General features: G+C 47.6%; 1 protein-coding gene across 3 annotated transcripts in view; it reads left to right on the plus strand.

The window, feature by feature from the left end:
* The window catches only part of SETDB2 (SET domain bifurcated histone lysine methyltransferase 2), a 545,734-nt gene that overhangs the window by 465,775 nt on the left and 63,087 nt on the right, over window positions 1-16,872 (plus strand). For all 3 annotated transcript variants that reach the window (XM_078657342.1, XM_078657343.1, XM_078657344.1), the window contains one exon: window positions 13,562-13,650. In XM_078657342.1, the coding sequence (XP_078513468.1) occupies window positions 13,562-13,650 (89 nt within the window). The remainder of the gene's footprint in view (window positions 1-13,561; window positions 13,651-16,872) is intronic.

Consider the following 16,872-nt stretch of genomic DNA (forward strand, 5'->3'; position numbering starts at 1 on the left):
GCATTTTCTTTCCCCCCACTACCCTCTTCTCCCTCTTTTCTGCTCTTTTCCTTGAACCACTACAGACACAATCTAGATGCCCGATCCCTTCCTTTTAACAATTTGAAAGGGCTAACTTCAGTGACTGTGTTCGGGATAATGCGATATAACCCCAACCTTTCCCTAAAACAGTTCTTCTAATCACTTCTTTGTTTAATTGCTTCTACAACATACCCTTTCAGCTCACGGTTGAACCTCTCAATGTGACCCTTTTCATGTGGTTCATACAATAAAATCAACACGTTTTATGTTAGTATCAAAAAAGAAGGTCAGCAAAGCACCCCCCATTTACAATTATATAAAGTCTTGGCAATCACAATAGTGTGAGATCAAGATACACCAAAGTTCAACAAATACACCAGATAGTCAATGACATAAAGTGATCCCAAAGTTCATCAGGACAAGATGACCAAATCACGATGTTTGGATGTATAATTTTCTTTATTCCTCGTTCATATTCAGACGTAAATTGCTGCTGAATATGAACGAGGAATAAAGAAAATTATACATCCAAACATAGTGATTTGGTCATCTTATCCTGATGAACTTTGGGATCAATTTATGTTATTGACTATCTGGTGTATTTGTTGAACTTTGGTGTATCTTGATCTCACACTATTGTGATTGCCAAAACTTTATATAATTGTAATTGGGGTGTGCGTCGCTGACCTTCTTTTTTGATACTTTCAACGGCAGCTCGTTTTCGATCTGCTATTACCACTTCTTGGCAATAAGTGGGACTGGTTGCTAGAGCACCTCCGATGTACTTACAGCAATTTTGGCTCTAGTGTGCCCTTATTTTATGGTCATCTCACACCTATTTATGTTTTGTTGTGCGGTTACTCCCTAGTAGGGAACACTAGTACCAGATTGCCCACATGTTTTATGCTACCATGCCTAAGAAAGGCTTCAATTTCTGTTGACGTAAGCTGTACCTCATTGTCAGTGACCAATGTGGAAGACTATCCCTCACGTGCAAACACCTCTTTGAAGAACTCTATCCCTGCACCAGTGGTAGCTTGGGAAATACATTTTACTTCTGACCATTTAGAATGATAATCGACTTTGACTAAAGCATAACGAGAATCAATTGGGAAGAAATTAAATGGCCCTTAGATATCAAAAGCAAGTTTTTCCCATGGTTCTTAAGGCCACTCAACATATTTCAACGGGGGAGTATTCACCTTTAACATCTTTTCACTGGAAGCGCATACTTTGCATTCTATGACTGTGCAATCAATGACCCAATCCATGCAAGTCCACCAAAAATGATTAATTAAGACGTCGCATAGCAGACATTCCTATGTGACTTTTATGTACCAGTTTAAGAATCAACTTGTATTCCTTTAGGGAGAACACACTTACTTCCTTTATACATTACATTTCTTTCCATCTACAATTCAACTGCTACATTGAACATGGGTATTACTTCAGAACTAATATTCATCTTCCTTGGCGACCCATCTAGTATATATTTCTTCATAGTTTGCCACAGATCTTCCACACATTCACATTCTCTCCACACTTCTTCAGAAATGTCTCCAAATTCCCAGATGCTACATCTATACAGACACATCTGCCATTCATAATTATTACATTTAAGCTGTCAAGCAGCAGACCACGTTTCCTCCCTCTCCCATCACCCTGATGATATTCCAAATGCTGATGCAGGATTCCCAGGATATTTTCTTTCTCCCTTTGAAACTCATCCTTTACTGAGTTAAATTGGATTTTAGCATTAAAATCTCCCATCATCTAGATAGGAGCGTTTGGAAAATGTAAACTCACCCCATCAATCAAGGCTACGAGCTCCTTCAGCTGGTTATCCAATATTTTGTGCAGCGAAAGTAACAATTAAAATGAAATCTGGGCAGCCTTTTGCCTTCTTTACACCCTGCTTAGCAGGTAATATACCACTCACTGAAACTGTCCAGAGGTTAGTATATTCCTGAAATAAAGCACTCCCCTTAATCTCATATTTTATTCCAATCATTACAGCAAGCCCTCCAGCAGGGCAGCCAAACTTGACACAATTATAACTTCGCTCTAATGTATAACTTATTGGACATCATTCATGAACTGTTTGTTCGTTTACCCAGAAACTTGTGAAAAGGTGTGAACAGAATGTTACACACTTTGTAATTGATTGACTATGCCAAATGTGTGTAATCCGCTAAAAACGATTAAAAATATATAACAAAAAAAGAGATAGGAACCAATGTTTCAAAGAGATGGAAACGCAGTCTCTGAGATTTGCCGGTTTATTCTTGCCAGAGAATCCAGGTGAAATCTGACCCAAAGTACAGCTAACATCAACAGTGTCTGCAAAGACCATGGTATTCTCTGTAGGAAAAATCTTTTGTCCTCAGAAGCTAAGAGTAACAGACCTACATCTGCTCTCCATTTACTCACCCGACTATTTCTCTTATGGAGAGCTTATCTATAGACTTCATATTTTGGATAAGGTGTTTCCAAGGTACCTGAATCTTCTGGAATTATACAATTCTATTTCACACCCTCTGCGCACATTGTACATAGAACAGCTCTGAAAGTAGGCCAGGGTTGAGGAACCTGGTTCTAGGCTGCTGTTTCCTGCTCATCAAAGGAGGCATCAAGCAGCATATCTGAGCTTCTTTCTTGCTTATCAATTCTGTTCTGCACAATCTTAAACATCTTGGTGAGTGGCATACAGTGTTGGAAAGTCTTTGAGGAGGCACTAGGACTTGCATGGCATATGTTCCTGTCCATAAGGTAAATTTAATAAGGTAACTTTAAAGCTGTGTACATCTTGTAGGTAGCATACTCCATCTTTGTATCAACAGGGTACTTATCTGTGGACAGCAGTGTTAACATTTCTTGTCAACGTGTCCAAAGGAAACACGTCATTCAGTGTCAAGTGCAGGACTTAGTAGGTATTCTAAACATCTTAGCAAGTTACAATGACATATGGATGACTAACTTCTGTAGCCCATTTCCCTTACCCCGATATAATGCATGTGGTGGAAGCAGGGTGCCTAATTGAAAGGGTCACTTTCAGGGAAGGTGGCCAAAGGCAGGAAAAAAACAAAAAGGAAAGGCAATTTAAGAGCAGAATATTGATTATCTTCCAGGCGCTAAACAGCCTACCCAAAGCAGGACATGGCCAAGAGCATCCAGTGAAAGTCCCCTGGAAAGAGTATACTGAATAGAGGCTTGGAAAGGAACCAAAATACTCAAAAGGGGTCATAGAGCCTGATGAAAAATACTTTGACTTCATTCCTTTCTTTATATATGTACTAGAAAATAATAATAACCACCCCAGGAAGAGGAAACCAGCAATAGGATGCTACTGCAAAAGCAGAATCTAAAAAGACTAGCTGGAAGACCACGCCCCCTTCAGAGTGTGGCCCACTTCTGCCTGGAATGCTGCACGCCCTCAGTCACACAGCAACTTATGAGGGGCAAGTGTACACTGAACTGCTACACAGGCAAGCTGTTATCATTACACAGTGTTGCAGTAGAGCGAACCCACCAGTGTAACCAGCCTGGAAGCAACCTTTATTGAGGAATTTCCAATTCTGGCCCCTAAACAAGCAATAAATTCTAGTAATGAAATTGTGGATGGGGTTTTTTTTCAAGCACCCATCCCTTCACCTTCATTGCTTATGGAAATAAACTCATGTTTGATTATCGGGAGTATACTTATTCTTATATGTGTATATTGCAGCATACAACTGTATCACATAACAGTCAATACCTCATTGCTTGCAGTAAAGTTAGGCAGGTCAAACCACTGAAGTTTACCAGGACAAAATTGCAGGTAAATACCAATATATACAGAAATAGGTGAGGTAAGCACTACATTTAGCATGTGATGCATTGATTACAGTTTGAAAACTCAGAATATGATTTTTGTTGCACCCATTAAATACTTCAGCTGTAGTTTCTGTATTTACTGTTTGCATCTGCCCCACCATGATCACGTCTGAGTATCTATACACTAACACACAAGAAATATACCGTTATTTTACCAGCAATGACTGTTGTGTTTGTAAATGTTCTACTCTAATTAACGTATTGTATCTGACCCAGTCTGACTAAATCACAAAGTAACATACTATTCTCCAGTATTCGTTCTTTCACAGATTCTCATGCTTGAATCATCCCTGTCGTCGAGGCAGGTGTCTTATGATGTCATATTAAGTAAGCAGTACAAATCTAAGCTGAGCTTAAATAGCTTAAAGTGACCATTTTCTTTGCTTTTCATCAGATCTTAGTGGTACTGAGAGTCATAAGCAAAATGAAACTAGAATCAATGCCTTCTCTTTCTGATAGCTCCAACATGACTCAGACAATACTGGTACCCAGAGCTACTTCTCCACTCAGAATTAGTACTCATTCCCCTCACTACGATAACTAGTCTCTTATCGATGCACAGGGGTCTAGTGGTACATCCGAATGCGAAATAACTCACTGTATCAGCCTGGCTTCTTAACACAGTGAATACAATGTCATAGATGTCTCAGAAGACTGCAGAGAGATACTTGCCAGAGCAGATTCCACAAACAAGACTTACATTAAAACGATGTTGTCTTTGGTGCTCTGCTCATTACCATTGGAGGCGACTTTTCGGTATTTACTTCACCTGGCACATTCAGATCTATTTCACTCATCAATTAAAGGTTATTTGTCAGCAATCTCTTGATTCAGAAGATCAACCAGTCTATCTTCCTTACGTGTACAGAATTGTTAAGGAGTTTGTGAAGTGCCTTTTTAGGGTTTTTCATCCATTGGAAAACCTCAGATTCTAGGGTAGCTTAATACCATCTTTTCACACCTAATGAAACATCCTTTTGATCCTAGTCATAAGGCATATATAAAATGTTTGTCCTGAAAGTCAGCTATATTACTTGCTCTCACATCAGCAAGATGTGTAAGTAAGATTCAAGTCTTTACAATCAAAGAACTGTACCTTCAACCTGGAGATGGATCCTTCTATGGGCAAAGTCACACTTTATTCCCACGGTGCTGTCAGAATGTCATCATAATGAATGAGTGATGCTCAGGGGCAAGAACTCTGCATACACTTGACATACGTCATTGTCTCGTTCTACATTGAAAACATACAGAACTTCAGAAAATCTGATCAACTTCTTTTTGCCATCTCCAAACTGTGGCACACTGGGTTTAAGCTTCTGTAGTCTTTTGCCACCAAAAGGCAAGCCATCCTTTACAAGGCACTGTAAGGGCGCATTCCACAAGAAGCATTACAATTCTACTGCTTTATTTGTGAGTGTACCTCTGTGCAGATGTGAAGAACTGCTGCAAAGAATAACGTCTTATATGTTTACCCGACACTATTGTCTTGATTAAAGATTTACATTGATGCTACAATAGGACAAGTGGTTCTAAACCATCTCTTCCTTTAAGGTGAGCTTATTGAATTCTAATTTCTCCCCAGCCTCTGACAATATTCTTGTTTATACAAAGGCATACACAATGTCTACAATACTGGAGAAAATCCGGAATTGATTCACCATTGTGCTAAGAAATATAAGATGTGGTGGCCCCTGAGGGGAGTGCTCTTGGTTGTACTGTGCCATGATCGACGGAAGTTTGGTTCGTTAGGTCTCGGCGAGCGTAGGCTGCGCATGCGCAGTCTCGCTGGCGAGATCTTATGTCTCAGAGTAGCGAGGCTTAAACCCGCTCCTCTTCTCCATTGGCTGGCCTCCTTAACGGCGGCCAGCCATTGAAGAAGAGGTCTCTGTGACGATCTCTTATCGCTGTAAGCCCCCTCCTTTTCGGATTGAGGGGCGTGTTTTTTTTGTTTCTTTCTCTAAAGAAAAACACGCCCCCCAATCCGAAAAGGACTGGGCTTACAGACTCCTGCTGCCGGCCGTGGCTGGCCAGTGACAAGATGGCGGTGGTGTGATCCGGGTCAGTAGTGAAGCAGACAGGAGACCAGACCGAGACTCACAGAAACCCCTGCCGTGGGCTCGCTCTCCACCCGCCACCCTGCGGAGACTGGGATCGACTTGGTAAAAGCGGAGCCCCGCAGACTGATCCCTTGGTTCACCGGGAGGGTGGCTTTGAGTGAGAGATCTGGGGCTGGGGGCAGAGAGTAGGTCAAATGAGGCACCAGGCCGAGGAGAGGCGGAACCTCCCAACGTCACAACAGCAGCTCCCTGGCCTTCTCTGCTCTCCCTGCGGCTGGGAGGACGCCTATTGCCAGTTGAGGCGGCAGAGTCGGCATCCTTGAGCGGGCCCCCCCAGCAGTGGTACATACTCAGAGGGGCAGAGTCCGGCAGCCCGACTGAATGCAGACCTGATCCTATGGGGCGAGGGATTGGAACCGGCGGTGCCCCGGGTAAGTGCGACACAGAACAGGCTCTTACACAATGGAGCCAAGAGACAAGGCCTGCTTTACAGAAATATGTGAATCGCCCATGGTGCCTCGGAGCCTCCGCCCACACACAGCGCCCCGCTCCCTGGAGCCCGTGCCTCCCGGAGTCCCCCGCCTGCCCTCGGAGTTGCCGAGCCCGTTTTCCAGGGATGGACTGAGCTCTCGGCAGGCAGGCTGTTCAGGCTCTTTTAGCTGGTGTCAACCGCTGGCCATGGGGTTCGGGGGGGGGGGGGCAGTTGGCAGGCCCTGCCCGTTCGTGAATAATGCGCAGGTGAGCGCCGCAGCTGTCGGGCCCGCACTGGAGCAGAAAGGCTGATTCAAGCTATATAGGCGTATGTGTGTGTGGCTCTGTGTGTGTGTGTGTGTGTGTGTGGCTCTGTGTGTGTGTAGCTCTGTGTGTTTGGCTCTGTGTGTGTGTTTGGCTCTGTGTGTGTGTGTGTGTGTGTGTGTGTGTGTGTGTGTGGGCCCTACCCTGCTCTGCACTCTCTCCAAAGGCCCCCAGTGCGGCGCAGCGGCTCCCGCGGCCCGCTCCAGAAGAGCTCGCGTCCGACTCGCCTCTCCCACAGCAGGCCGCAGAGACAGGGGCTCAATTTGGATTTTGCACCGCCGCTCAGTGCGCGGTCCGGGTGGAGGGTGGGAGCCACTTGCAAGTCCTCCCGCCGCCACACCCAGCACAGTGCTCCTCACCTTCGGCCGCCGGAGGGCTCAGCACAGCCCTACCCTGCTCTGCACTGTCTCCGAAGGCCCCCAGGCCAGGGACTTCGATCAGGCAGTTCCCGACAGGAGAGTTATTGGTGGTTGGTTCTCGCCGCAGCCTGCACACTTCACCTCTGCACCCGGTGAGTTCACTCCAGCGCCGATCAGGAAAGGGTCTTAGGGGCAGCAGCCTGCTTGTGATCGTTTTTTGTGCCTCTGTTCCCTGGTTGTTATCGTTTTTAGTGCCTCTGTTCCCTGCTTGTGATCGTTTTTAGTGCCTCTGTTCCCTGCGTGTGCTAGTTTTTAGTGCCTCTGTTGCCTGCTTGTGATTGTTTTTAGTGCCTCTGTTCCCTGCTCGTGATCGTTTTCTTGACTCTGTTCCCTGCTTGTGATTGTTTTCTTGCCTCTGTTCCCTGGTTGTGCTCGCTTTTCTTGCCTCTGTTAACTGGTTGTGCTCGCTTTTCTTGCCTCTGTTAACTGGTTGTGCTCGCTTTTCTTGCCTATGTTCCCTGGTTGTGCTCGCTTTTCTTGCCTCTGTTCCCTGGTTGTGCTCGCTTTTCTTGCCTCTGTTAACTGGTTGTGCTCGCTTTTCTTGCCTATGTTCCCTGGTTGTGCTCGCTTTTCTTGCCTCTGTTCTCTGGTTGTGATCGCTTTTCTTGCCTCTGTTCCCTGGTTGTGATCAGTTTCCCTGGTTGTGATCGCTTTTCTTGCCTCTGTTCCCTGGTTGTGATCACTTTTCTTGCCTCTGTTCCCTGGGGCGTTACTGGGCAGAGATGGGCGTGTGGCTGACCTGGACTGAGGGAAGCAACGGGTGAACTCTGGGAGTTGGTGGGGGCCTCGAATAACCCATTTGTAAATAAGGAGAGTCCCCGGGGTGAGGGTGTGTGTGTGTCTCTGTGGCTTTGTGTGTGGCTCTGTGTGTGTGTGGCTGTGTGTGTGTGTGGCTCTGTGTGTGGCTGTGTGTGTGGGTGTGTGTGGCTCTGTATGTGGGTCTGTGTGGCTCTGTGTGTGTGTCTGTCTGTGGCTCTGTCTGTGTGTGTGTGTGTGTGTGTGGCTCTGTGTGTGTGTGTGGCTCTGTCTATGTGTGTGTGTATGTGTGTGTGGCTCTGTGTGTGTGTGTGTGGCTCTGTCTGTGTGTGTGTGTTGGCCTCTGTGTGTTTGGCTCTGTGTGGGTAGCTTTTTTGTAGGTGGGTCTGTGTGAGGGTGGCTCTGTGTGTGTGTGTACGTGGGTCTGTGTGAGGGTGGCTCTGTGTGTGTGTAGGTGGCTCTGTGTGGGTAGCTCTGTGTGTGTGGGTGGCTCTATGTGAATGACTGTCTGGGTGGCTCTGTGTGGGTGGCTCTGTATGGGTGGCTCTGTGTGGGTGGCTCTGTGTGTGTGTATGGGTGGCTTCGTGTGGGTGGCTCTGTGTGTGGGTGCAAATGCAATAGGGCATTTGCGAGAGAATAAGCTATTGGCATTGTAAATGACAATGCCATTTATTTATATGTTTTAAAAACAAAAACATAAATAAAAATAATGTCATGAGCAATGCCAATAGCTCTAACTTTAACAATGCCGAGACCATTGCATTGTAAATGCTTTTTTTTTTTTTAAACAAATGTTATTGAGAGATTGCACAGAGTAAGCAGCCCCTCGCACACCGAGGTCAACTGCACAATAAAATGGCTCATTTCAGATCGGCAATCTACACAATCTTTTAGTATCAATTGGTACAACAAAATGAACTCACCCTTCCCTCCCCCGAACCCCAACCCAACACCCCCCCTCCCGGATCCCACCCAGCCCGAGTGCACGACAGCATGTTCCAAAGTCTCCAATTATAACTACATACCAGTAGCGTGTGTGTATCTCCGCCTCAGGATCTCCTATCACAACTCCTGGTCCCTTTCCCGTTCCACTGGGGGTTCCAACCAAAGACCCTGATATTCCGCCCACCTCTTCCATATCTTGTAGTGTTTTCGCGGGCACCCACGAGCCTCAAATATCGGTAGTTCTAGCCCCATACGGAAGTCAAGGCCCTTCTTCCACACCAGGACCGAGGGAGGGCGGGGGTCCTTCCATGCCTGCGCTATGTCTCTTTTGGCTAGGGTGATACCCAACAGTAGGAGATGTCTCTTATAAATGTTACCCCCCACCCCGTCCAAAATATGCAGCAACCCAAGTTGTGGGGTACGAGGGAGTTCCCATCCCAGCACCTCATCCAGGCAATTCCACACACCCGTCCAGAATCTAAGCAGCATACCACAGCTCCACACTGTATGGATCATTGTCCCCACCTCTACCCCGCACCTGAGACAGTCCGGTGATGCTATGAGGCCTGCCCGCCACAATCTTTCTCTTGTGAAGTAAACCCTGTGTAGGTATTTAAATTGGATCAGTCTCAGCCGTATTGCTATGGCAGCACCTCTCGGGGCCTCCAGCGCCTCTCTCCAGTCCTCCTCCTCCAGCGCCCCCCACATCCCGCTCCCAGGACTCCTGAAGTTTCTGAAGGGGTGGCAAGCAGTGTATAACTAATGTGCGGTAGATGCGGGATATCTTTTTATCTCCTATATCTCCCATAAAGACCTTGGCCTCTAGGGGGCTGAACTCTGGCAAGGAATCCAGATCAGCGATACTCGGGGAAATGGCATGGCGGAACTGTAGGTACCGGGAAAATTGGGAGTTGGGCATACCATACTCCCCTCGCAGATCCTGAAAGGATTTGAGTGTCGTACCAGACATCACATCTCCCAGGGACGAGATGCCTATGGCATCCCACCCGCCAAACCCTTGGAGGGACGCAAGTGCCGGTAAGCGGCCATTTCTCCACAGCGGGGTCTCACGCGTTAGTCTGTCCCACCATCCCATACGACGCAGAGCCTGCCTCCAAACCTGAAACACCACCTGAGTGGCCGGCGGTAGTCCTCTCTGCAACCGTGCCGCATATAGGATTGTGTGCAGCGTGTTAGAGCCCATGAGATGTCTCTTTAGGGCATATGCCGGATCTCCTCTATCTCCATACCACCATTCATTGAGGACTAGCAAATGGGAAGCCTGGTAGTAGGACAACACATCGGAAGTCGCCAATCCTCCATCATAGGTGGACAAAAAGCAGGTGCGCAGCGCTACCCGCACCATCCCCCCGGCCCACAAATACCGCCCCAGCGTAGAATCCACTTGGCGGAACCACTGAGGCATAACCGGGTATGGATAGTTTTGCAGTTGCTAAAGAAGACGGGGGAGAGCCACCATTTTGAAGATGGCTGACCGGCCGTATATGGTGAGGGGCATCCCGGACCACGTCTTCATCTCCGAGCGGACCCTGTCCCAAACCGGCAACATGTTCCGCTCCCAGGACAACTCAGGACTCGTGGAGATAAACACCTCCAGGTATTTGATTCCGTCCTCGGCCATCTGCAGCGTGGAAGCCCAGTCCCCGACACCTGGACCTTCCCCCAGGACCCACAAAGTTGATTTTCGCGGATTTAAGTAGAGACCCGACGTCTCGCCAAAGATCTGCGTGATTTCTAAGAGACGTGGTCCCGATCTGTCCAGCCGTGTAAGAAAGAATAAGACATCATCGGCATACAGGGCGATTTTATCTGTCAGGCACCGACTCCAATCGAAGCCGTGGAGCTGTGCATCAATTCGCACCCAGGCCGCCAGTGGTTTCATTGCCAGGGCAAAGAGGTAGGGGGAGAGGGGGCACCCCTGACGCGTACCACGCGCAATTGAAAACTTGGTGGAAGTCGCCCCCGCTACTCTAACCGACGCCGTCAAAGTCTCAAATAAGACAAAAAGTGGGGCTCCAGGTTAAGTCGGGGCAGCAACGCAAATAAGTAGGTCCAGCTTAGGGAATCGAAGGCTCGATCAATATCTGCGAGGAGGAGCGCCGCCTGGACACCAGCATTCTGAACAGCCGCCACAGCTACATGTGCTCTACGTATGTTATGTCTGGTGGCCCTACCCGGCATGAAGCCGGCCTGGTCCGGATGCACAAGCTCCATGATATGGGGCAGGAGACGGTTAGCCAATGCCTTGGCCAGGATTTTAGCCTTAACGTTTAAGAGCGATATAGGACAGTACGACTCGTGTCGTTCCAGAGGTCTGCCAGGTTTCTGAAAGACCAAAATCTCCGCATGCCGCCAATCTGCAGGGAGTGTGCCCCTCTCCCTCGCCTCCTCAAGGGCTGCTCCATAGTGGGCGCCGAGCTGTAGGTGATAGTACCTAAAGAATTCACTAGGGAACCCATTGGGCCCAGGGGCTTTCCCCGTGTTAAGTTCCCCCAGCGCCTGTCCCAGCTCTTCTGCTGTGAGGGGGAGCTCCAGTCTGTCCCGCACTTCATCTGTCACCGCCCGGGGCGGCAAATCTGCAATGAATTTGTCTACCATGTAGGCCGGTATACACTCTTTTGGGGCGTATAGGGCCGCGTAGTACGTCGCAAAGCTCTCCGCCAGCGCCCGCGGGTCTGTGATCGGGTCTCCAGCCGTATCCAGAAGTCCCGGGAGGGCCTGCGCCTGAAATGTATTCTGGCAGATGCGGTGTAACATTGTCCCAGATTTGTCCCCCCGCTGATATACTCTGCTACGCGTCGCCAGCCATACCTGCCGCGCCTCATCCAGCAACCGCGACACATAAGATTGTTGTGCCAGCAGGAGCTGCCCCACCGCATGACTATCACCACTGATACTGCAGCGGCTTTCTAGGGCCTCAACTTCCGCTGCCGCCTGAAGCAATTCTGATTTCTTTCGTCTGCGCTCTGCCGCACACCAAGCAATATCTATTCCCCAGAGTGTGGGCTTCATAGCCTCCCACAGAGTGCCAGCCCTCATGCCAGGTCCGGCGTTCTCTGCCCAATAGAGTGCTATGGCTTCCCTCATATGTCTCTGGTATTCCTCGTTTTGGAGATGCCACGTGGACAGGCGCCATCGGAAGGGCTGCCGCCCCCTATCCAGAGCAAAGTCCATGACAACTGGGGAGTGGTCTGAGAGCCCCCTGGGCTGAATTGTCACCGACTCCACCCTCCCAATAACCGAACGGGGACAAATATGTAATCCAACCTAGAAAAGGATTTGTGTACTGCTGAGACATAGGTATACTCCAGGTGTCCACCCAATCCAGGCCCCCTACCAAGTTCCCTAATTTAGTGCCCCCGGGAGTCAACTGCCCATCTCCGGGCCTACACCTATCCAATCGGCCATCCATGATATCGTTCCAGTCGCCACCCACTATAGCCGGAGACTCGGGGATATCCGCCCAGATCGTGAACAACTTCTCCACTAGGGACCATTGCAGCGGGGGAGGGGCATATACGCTTCCCAGCACCAGGGGCTCCTCTCCCACCCTCCCCCTGATGAAAATGTACCTGCCCTGCGTATCTACCCACTGGGTGGAGTGAACGTATGAGAGCCTGCGGTGTATCAAAATGGCTACCCCCGGGACCCTCTGACAAAGCCTGCATGGTAGACCTGCTGATAACCAAAGCGCTGTAAGCATAATATCTTATTACCCAATAAGTGGGTTTCCTGTAGACACAATATGTCCGCATGTTCTCTCTTCGCCTGCCGCAGGACTGCCCCCCTTTTAATCTTATCCAACATACCCCTCACATTCCAGCTCAGAACACGCAAGGAGGCCCCACGGCTCAGGGCCTTTGTCTCAGCAGTCACCATTAGGAGCACAGGAAAGGAGAGCGCCCCACAGCGGGCCACACCAAAAGAGATACAGATAAATAGGAGGTACCGGAACTGTCGTGCAATTGTTTACCCCAAATCCCCCCCCGGAACTCACCCACCTGCCCCCCCAACCCTCCACCTCCCCCCTCAACCCCTTGGAACTGTGAAAACTCCCAACCCCCCTCCCCCGCCCCCATACCTCAGAAACAGTGAAGTACCTGTTGCGGAGCAGCAACCTACCAACACCCAGCTGGATGCTGGCAGCCCCCTACCCCAATGGATCCCCAAGAACTCTCCCAAACTCCTCTGTCCCCTGTAACTAGCGCACTTCCTGGAGTGCCCCCCGCCCAAACCCCCCTACACCCCACAGCATAGCACCCCTGCAAAAAACAGACCAGACGGTGGACAGTCCCAGGTGCAACGACAGGGATGATGCAAGCATGTGAATTAATGAATACTGGAGAACCACAGCGTACAGGTAAGTAACTTGTTTTTTCATTTCTGTAATTCTTCTTGTTGCACACATCCTTTAGGTGAGTGTAAGTGGGTGTGAATTGTGCTGAGCTGAAAGGAATATCTTGTGCATTTCTTTGCTCGCTTAGCATTTGGTACTTCAAGCATATGCCGAGTTGGGTATTGCTGTTTGGCACTGGACGGAAAACAACCTTTTTTTAAAAAAAATTACTTTTGTATACAGTGTCACTCTAATCTTATTAACATACAGTAGCTTTTGCAGATCTGGTGAGAACAATTATTACATTTTTAATTGTGTTGTTTTTGTCTACACAGCATAGTTGTTATCCAAATCTTTTTGTACAGAACGTTTTTGTGGATACCCATGATCCAGATCGTCCGTGGGTGGCATTTTTCACAAGCAGGTAAAAAATGAGTTGTTGATGTTGTTTTTCATTTTAAAGCAAAAAATATCATAACCAATAAAAGCCTTGCAACAGAACATATATCACATTGCATACATTATCTTTCTTTAGTATTATGTTGAGAAAGGCTGCATAATAGTTATTTTTTTCTAAAATGCCAAGGTGTATTAATTCCATTAGTTACAGTATGATCATTCCATTTTTTCATTACTTTTGCTGAGAGATATGTATCTAAGAACAACTTTTTGTACCAATGTGCCTGAGATAAATGCATTTGTCTTTGTTTGCTGCATTGGTATACACTGAGTCAGGGCAGAATTTGGTGTCTGCTTTGGCAGAATGCTCATCTGTGTTGCTTTTTAATAGTTATTTATTTCTTGTTTTCAGAACTCGCTACATGTTGCTTTTTGGTTTCTTACAAACTATGGTAACAGAAATGGGCCTTAAGCGAGAAGGAGAGGCGCAAATCAATATTGGATGTTAAAGGGAATTCTTTCTCTTTTTATGTCAAAAATGATAGCTCAGCAAAGGCGTGTTTCATAGCTATCATGGACAACAGGGAGATGAACAAATCATAGCTTGCTGGCATGTAGAATTGAAGAAAGTATATTTTAGTGTTCTTTTGTTTCTTTACAAAAGGGAATGTAACACATTAGTGTCTGATTTTTTTCAATTACGTCACAGTCAGTGCATGCCACTACTCCACTCCACAACTCAAACGTCCTGCCTCATATTCGCAGACCACTGGGCATGGATATGTTTTAATGTGTGATTCTTCATCATCACCATAGATTTGTATAGGAGTTGAATCACTCTCCTGCCAGTACTTAAAGCCAACCTCATCTGCAATACTTTAGGGATAGTCAGTTCTAGCTTATCTTACTCCTTCAGCTGACAAGCTGCCCAAACCATGAACCTGTATGCCAGTAACTGATCAGTCATTGACTCTCGAAAGTGATCATCTTGAGTTTTGCTGGAAAAAGAATCATGTATGATAGTTGCCTTCCCTAAGTTTCTTCTTGACAGGTGTGATAGAACTCCATTTCTGCTGAACAGCCTCAGAGTTGTTAGGGAAAATCATAGCCCACCTTTGCTGTTTTAGATATGGAAGAGGATTCTGGCACCCATTGCTTACGACTGACCAGACAATCACCGCTCCATCGTGGATGTGGTATAGATTTCTGTTTCAGACCCTCGTTGCTTAACCTACATTGGACCGACGGGGCCCTCCTTCAACACAACAGGTCACATCAAATAATCCATTGTAGAGGTAAAGGTTTGTGAGCATTAGATTTCATCAGCAATTCACATACAGTCCCAATGAAGCAATCATGTCCCCACTCTCTACCTCCAGGCACCAGTAATACATATCTAGCCAGTCCAAAGGAAGGTGAATGCATCGTGCCCGTGATAAATCTCCACCAGAATGTCCATAGCAGAATTGCAAAATAGTAATTCTGTCTCAGGGGATCTCCGTTGATAACCATAGGCACTGAATAGTACTGCCTACGTGGGGGGCCTCCAGAGCAGTTATTTCAACATCACATTTTTTTTTTTTTTTTAAACATTTTATTTTCAATAAGGCATAGAAAAACATGTACATTCACATCATTGATTTATAGTTCTTCATTATTCCTTAAAGCAAATCAGGAGACGGCGAAGTCTCATCATTTGCAAACGTTTGCGATAACCATACAAGTACAGACGAAAACGGAATAAACAGTATAGCTCAACAGTCATGCGTATCCGACAAAACTTTTCGTGCCGGTCCAGTGCGCAATTCGGCCATTTAGCCTACAGCCCTGAATGCTTGGCAAAGTCGGCAAATAGAACTAAAATCTCAACTGTGAAAACCTAACAAGTGTCATCATCTCACGAGAACGTTGTAGCCATGCACAGACAAGTCCCCACCTATTGCACATAGTCCGTATATGTGTTCATTAGTGTCTTCCAGGTCCCGCCCCATCCCACCACAACTCACAGTAGCACATATCAGTCCCTCCCACCTATTCATCTTCATCATCGACTCCATATCTTCGTCCTCTGGCAAGGGTGCATATGGCTCCCCCCTGTACTTGTTCCAAGGCAACCACACTTTATTCCATTTACGGGGACAAGCCCGCAACACATACACCGCCCTCTCCTTCACCAGCAGTATGTCCATATTTCGAATCCAGCCATGTACCGTAGGCACGTCTGGGGCTCCCCACTTCTGTGCAATGTCTCTTTTCGCTACTGTCACAGCTAACGTGACCCACAACTTTCCATACCTGCTCAGGTCTGTAGGGTCCCAAACGTTCAATAGGCACTTACGGGGTTCAGGGAGAAGTGACACCCCAAGGACTTGGGATATCGTGCGCATGATTTGTCTCCAGACTTCCCGGATCAATGGGCAGTCCCAGAGTGTATGGAGTAATGTACCCTCCTCCCCACAGCCTCTTAGACAGAAGGGGTGTGGCGCCCTCTGTATCCTGTGTAGAAGTGTTCTGGTGTAATAGGTGCGGTGTAAGATCTTGAGTTGGACTAATCTGAACCTAGCCGATATGCCCACTTCCCTTGGTGACGCCAGCGCCTCATTCCACTCAGTGTCATCCATGTCTCCTACATCCTCAACCCACCTCTCTCTAAGTTTCTGCGTGGGGATTGCCAGATTGTTAACCAGTTTCTTGTACGTAAGAGAGGTCGCCCTCTGTTCCATAAATTCCGTCAATAACCTGTCTTCCAAAGGTGATGATTCTGGAAGTGTGGTGTCAGGCGGAATGGCTTGAAGGAGGGCGTGACGAATCTGCACATACCTGAACGTTTCAGTGGGGCCCATATCATACTGTTGCTGCAGCTGTGAAAAAGCAACTACCGAGTCCCGCTCCCAGAGGTCCCCCACCACCGAGATCCCTATTTGATCCCAGCGTGCAAAACCTTTGCTGGATCTCAAGTTTCCCAGAGACTTCGCGTCCCACAGCGGTGTCATTTTAGTGATCCTCCCCTTCCATCCCATACGAGATTGTGCCGCATGCCACAGGGTAGCCGTATGCAACGTTGGGCCAAGCAACGTACGAACCTGTGAGTGGTTGTATAATACTGACAGCATGCTATCCGTTCCTAACTGCGACCAGTCCGCTCTATAAGCGGGGTCATCCCGCGGAACATGGATCCAGCAATTAATCACCTTAAGTTGGGATGCCCAATAATACAATTGAAGGTTGGGAAGGGCGATCCCTCCAT

The sequence above is a fragment of the Lissotriton helveticus genome, chromosome 8 (assembly GCF_964261635.1).
Source record: "Lissotriton helveticus chromosome 8, aLisHel1.1, whole genome shotgun sequence".
Classification (NCBI taxonomy): Eukaryota; Metazoa; Chordata; class Amphibia; order Caudata; family Salamandridae; genus Lissotriton; species Lissotriton helveticus.